Source organism: Juglans microcarpa x Juglans regia, chromosome 6S (genome assembly GCF_004785595.1).
Source record: "Juglans microcarpa x Juglans regia isolate MS1-56 chromosome 6S, Jm3101_v1.0, whole genome shotgun sequence".
In the NCBI taxonomy this organism is placed as follows: domain Eukaryota; kingdom Viridiplantae; phylum Streptophyta; class Magnoliopsida; order Fagales; family Juglandaceae; genus Juglans; species Juglans microcarpa x Juglans regia.
In genome coordinates, this window is record NC_054605.1 from 18460859 (window position 1) to 18465968 (window position 5110).

At 41.9% G+C, this 5110-nt stretch overlaps 1 protein-coding gene across 1 annotated transcript; it reads right to left on the reverse strand.

Annotated features, from left to right (window-relative positions):
- Positions 1 to 604: 604 nt before the first annotated feature.
- LOC121237574 (tubulin beta-5 chain-like) lies at positions 605 to 4256 on the reverse strand. Its single transcript, XM_041134378.1, has 3 exons — positions 3675 to 4256; positions 3025 to 3294; positions 605 to 1507 (listed from the first exon to the last, which is right to left on the reverse strand). Exons 1-3 carry the CDS (start codon positions 4066 to 4068, stop codon positions 831 to 833), a joined length of 1341 nt encoding a protein of 446 aa, XP_040990312.1. The 5' UTR covers positions 4069 to 4256; the 3' UTR covers positions 605 to 830.
- Positions 4257 to 5110: the final 854 nt, after the last annotated feature.

The following is a 5110-nucleotide window of genomic DNA, read 5'->3' on the forward strand; positions in this document are numbered from 1 at the left end:
AAACCCTCGTGGACGTAGACATTATATCAAACCATATAAATGTGTTTCCGTCTCTTTTATTTTTCTTGCATTTATTTATTGTTCATTGCCATGGATGTACTCACGTCCACCATACAACTGATCAGAACCACCGTCGAGGGCTCCGAATCATAGTGATCAAAGCCCGAATAGTTTCAGCGGGTCGAGAATGACTCTTTCTCATCTTCTAGTTATTTTTAGACATTAACATTATTTTTATTATAAGATAGATTTAACGAATCACATGAAATCACTCGATATGTGTGAACAAAAACCTGAAGTGTCAAAGGACACGGGGAAGTCTTGTTAACAATTATGTGCATGCGTGATCCTCTTGCAAGCGTACCTGATGCGAAAATGCTCCATTCTCTGAAGCCTGAACCATGAATGAAGTAGAATATATGAAGTTCTCGAGCTCCGTTCGTAACTCTACAGGAAAAGAAAACAAACAGAGCAGCTCAACACCTAGAAGGCTAGAACTCTCTACAACAACTGAAGAAAATGAAGTCTGAGGAGAAATATGGTGTGTTACACCGTCCTGTCCAAGGAAACAATGTCAAGAATCTTGCAATTTGTGGGACTCATGGATTCTTAAATGCAAATAACTAATGAAAGCCATAATCCAAACAAAGCTCTGTAAGTTTGCAGAGAAAACACCAAAAACGAAAAGGACACACCCAGACACAAGCAATGCGGCATTGCATTACTAAACCCCACAAACTTTAGAGACACTCCACAGCATAACAAACAAAACTACAACCAGAGTAAATTCGTCATCTACAATCCTAAAAAGGAAACCAACAGGACTTAATTTAAGCCTCTTCCTCGTATCCTTCCTCCTCCTCGTATTCATCTTCCTGGTCTGCAGTTGCGTCCTGATACTGCTGGTACTCAGAAACCAGGTCATTCATGTTGCTCTCGGCCTCTGTGAACTCCATCTCGTCCATACCCTCCCCAGTGTACCAGTGCAAGAATGCCTTTCTGCGGAACATAGCTGTGAACTGTTCACTGACCCTCCTAAACATCTCCTGAATAGATGTGGAGTTACCAATAAATGTGGAAGCCATCTTCAGGCCAGTGGGAGGTATGTCGCAGACAGTGGACTTCACATTATTGGGAATCCATTCTACGAAGTAGGACGAGTTCTTGTTTTGCACATTTATCATCTGCTCATCAACTTCCTTTGTGCTCATCTTGCCACGGAACATGGCCGATGCTGTTAGGTACCGGCCATGTCGAGGGTCAGCAGCACACATCATATTCTTAGCATCCCACATTTGCTGAGTGAGTTCAGGAACAGTGAGAGCCCGGTATTGCTGGGAACCACGAGAAGTGAGAGGTGCAAAGCCAACCATGAAGAAGTGAAGCCGTGGGAAAGGAATTAGGTTCACGGCCAACTTCCGAAGGTCTGAGTTTAGCTGACCAGGGAAACGCAGGCAGCATGTGACACCACTCATGGTAGCGGAAATGAGATGGTTCAAATCGCCAACTAAGCACGGAAATGTAACTGGTTAGCTCCATTGAAAAACAAAGGCAACGAAATTAGCTACTTGCATTTTTTGCATCGGAATCGAAAACTCGACAGAGATAGATCCTATATTGATACCCTAGTAAATTGCAAAAGGAAATCATGAATAAGACAGACAAGATGTGCCTGTCTATTTCACCAAAAACATTAAATTAAATAGAAAACGATAAAACGAGATAAGCTCTATGCAGTAAATTCAAATGACAGTCCCAAGAATACTTGAATCATGACAAAACAATCGCAACATAAACTACGAAATATTCAGCAAAAAGGTCTAGCAAACGAGACCCATGTGATAACAACTGTTCATTTTTTGTGCACAGGTATAAAGAAAAGAATCTGAAACAGGTGACTAGTTGTCCAACCAAAACCAATTGAAAATTGAAAATATAATACCACAAAAAAGATTATCCTTATCTTGGCATCCAGAAATGTACCCTCGTCCAGAAATACAGAATTGTGTAATTATCAACTAGCAAATGATTTGGGTGATCCTACCAGTCATAAATCACGGCACAATGTTTGATTCTACAGAATCCTCCATTCAACCCAACATCAAAAGTTTTAGCAAGGAATTGCTATTGAAAAGTTTAATCATAAACCAGGAAAACGTTGAAATCATGTGTACCCTAAAGAATTAAATCTGCAAAACCAACTCTACCATAACATAGAGTAGCTGCAGTGTAGCAGCAGTAAGAGAGTCCGACTAGGACTTGACCTTGTGATAGTGTTCAGAAATTGAGTTGCTGCCTTTCTTGAGAGCTGCCAGTTGAAGTCGAGTGGTCATCACCCAAGCACGTGAGTTGGTAGAGAAAAACTTCTCGAGGGACGTCCAAACCACATGAGAGGTGGTGAGGCCAACCACCGTTGTCATAATGTCCTCGGACAGAGAGGAAAGTAAAGAGCTAAGAATGACTTGGTCTTAGTCCACCCATTGAGTATAGGCAGGATTGAGTGCGGGTTCAGAGGTAGTAGAAGGCAAGAACTGAGCTGGGCAGGGAATGCTGCCATCAACATAGCCAAAAACCTTTTGGCCTCAAAAATAGGGAACCATCTGAGATTTCCACAGGAGGTAGTTATTTTTGGTAAGGCAAATGGTGACAACATGATGAAGACCGACAAGAGGTAGAAGGGGTGATCGAGGAAGACATGAGTAGAGGAAATGCTCTGATACCATAAAGAATTAAATCTGGAAAACCAACTCTACCATATTGTAGAGTAGCTACCGTGTATTGTATATATATAATAGTTTGTTACAAGAGTTTACGTAAGATAAGTATGAAATGTAAAGTAGTTACACAAACCTAGGATAATGTTAAGATGATAACGCTGGTGGTGATGGACAGCCGATAGACTCTGAATGTTCAATATACCCATGTTGAAAATAAAAACAAAACAATAGTAATCCCAAACAAACACAATATTAGAGGGTGAATCGAAAATGATAATTTAGGTGTAATGGGGCGAGAGAAACTAACAGCTGGGGGTGGTGAGCTTGAGAGTGCGGAAGCAGATATCGTAGAGAGCCTCGTTGTCGAGGACCATGCACTCGTCGGCGTTCTCGACGAGCTGGTGAACAGAGAGGGTGGCGTTGTAGGGCTCCACCACGGTGTCAGAGACTTTGGGAGACGGGAACACGGAGAAGGTGAGCATCATTCGGTCCGGGTACTCCTCCCTTATCTTTGATATCAGTAGGGTCCCCATTCCGGACCCGGTCCCACCCCCAAGCGAATGGCATACCTGAAAGCCTGCATATCAAATCCCAACCGATTCTCAAAAAAGAAATATGGAGAGTGATTGTTTGGTTTTAAAAGGTGAAGAAAGTAGAAAGAAACGGATAGAGATTTCAAAATAAAGATGCTCGGTGAACGATAAGCGTTGCGCATTTTCCTTAACTTTCCCTTGTTTTCTTGAGGACCAAACAGATTCTAAACATAGTATATTAATATTTCACAGAAAAGTGTGTGTGAGAGAGAGACAGACAGACTGACTGAAAGAGTTCACATCGAAAATAAGAATACGAAAAACAAAAGGAACTTTCCATTAAAAAATAAAGAATACACTTCCCCCCTTTTCCTGAGAACCAACCAGGACTCACTCTAAAGAGAGAAAACGCTAAGAAATATACCTTGCAAACAGTCACAGTTCTCAGCCTCCTTCCTCACGACGTCGAGAACGGAGTCGATAAGCTCAGCTCCCTCGGTGTAATGCCCCTTGGCCCAATTATTACCCGCACCCGATTGCCCGAACACGAAGTTATCCGGGCGGAAAATCTGACCGTACGGCCCGGATCTGAGACTGTCCATGGTACCCGGCTCCAGATCCATGAGAACCGCCCGGGGCACGAACCTCCCACAGCTCGCTTCGTTGTAGTACACGTTGACCCGCTCCAGCTGGAGATCCGTGTCGCCATTGTACCGACCCGTGGGATCAATCCCGTGCTCGGTGCACACCACCTCCCAGAACTTTGCCCCAATCTGGTTCCCGCACTGGCCCCCTTGGATGTGAAGAATCTCACGCATTTTGTTTCTTTTTGCAGAGATTTTCTTGCGAAAGTGATTGAAAGCTGGGAGAGAATTGCAGAGGGAATTTGAGAGAGCAGAGCAGAGTGAGGTTGGGGGGTTTATACTGGGGATGGAAACGGTTTCCGTTAGCGGTTCAATGGATAGTGGGTGAGTTAACGGCACGGTGGTACGGGAGTTCCGTTTTAGTGGGAAACCGAAATGTTTGAAATTGGGTTTTGTTTACGTGGTGAACTAGTAATTCGAATCGGTGGGGTTGTGCACGTGGAGGCAAATAATTGGTAGAAAGATGAAAGGAACTCGACGATTGAGAGAGAGAGAGAGAGAGAGAGAGAGAGAGAGAGTAAAAAGCTATAACATAATTACTCATATTTCAAAATTCGGTATTTATAAAACGTAAGATACATTGGTCTCTATGAATTGACAAAATTAACTAGATGGGGAGCGAAACAATCAAAATATTAATGGTTTTTCTAAATATATAGAGAAGTGTTACAGTTGTAAATAGATTTTATAAAAATAAATTTATAAATTGATATAGACTTTATAAAATATGTTAGATTGTAAAATTATTACTATAACTTTATATAATACGTCAAATATTTTATAATAAAGATATCAAATTTTATCAATTTATGCATTTACCTATAGACAACGTGATACTCTAGGTGACAGGGAGACAAATGACTTGGCCTGATAACTTGCTCTGTACTCAGTATCGTGCACAACTTAGTAGTTTGCTCCCCATGCAAGCTGTCAAAAAATTGACACCCCACAGGGTGGTTGTAACTTGTATCATCATTTGAGCGCAGACATATCGATCATCAGGAGTAAAGAAAAATTAACAAAAAAGGGTGATGAGCCTTGGGAGCAAAGCAAACTACCCACCAATCCATGCTTATTCCTTGGTTGTTCATCCGTCCGACCTTTGGAATTGGAGGTTAAAATAAGGTATGGTAAGTGCGAATATAAGGTGGTCTTGACTCTTGAGGACCTTGTACAGTACTGGCTTCTGTTTTTTCCTTCATTTTGGCAAAGGGTG

What these genes read in the sequence shown, in the direction of transcription:
- LOC121237574 (XM_041134378.1), bottom strand. Translation starts at nt 4,068, where the DNA reads ATGCGTGAGATTCTTCACATCCAAGGGGGCCAGTGCGGGAACCAGATT. An exon ending in GAACTGTGACTGTTTGCAAG is followed by an intron (nt 3,295 to 3,674) that starts GTATATTTCTTA and finishes TTTGATATGCAG; the next exon opens with GCTTTCAGGTATGCCATTCG. An exon ending in CAAGCTCACCACCCCCAGCT is followed by an intron (nt 1,508 to 3,024) that starts GTTAGTTTCTCT and finishes TTCCGTGCTTAG; the next exon opens with TTGGCGATTTGAACCATCTC.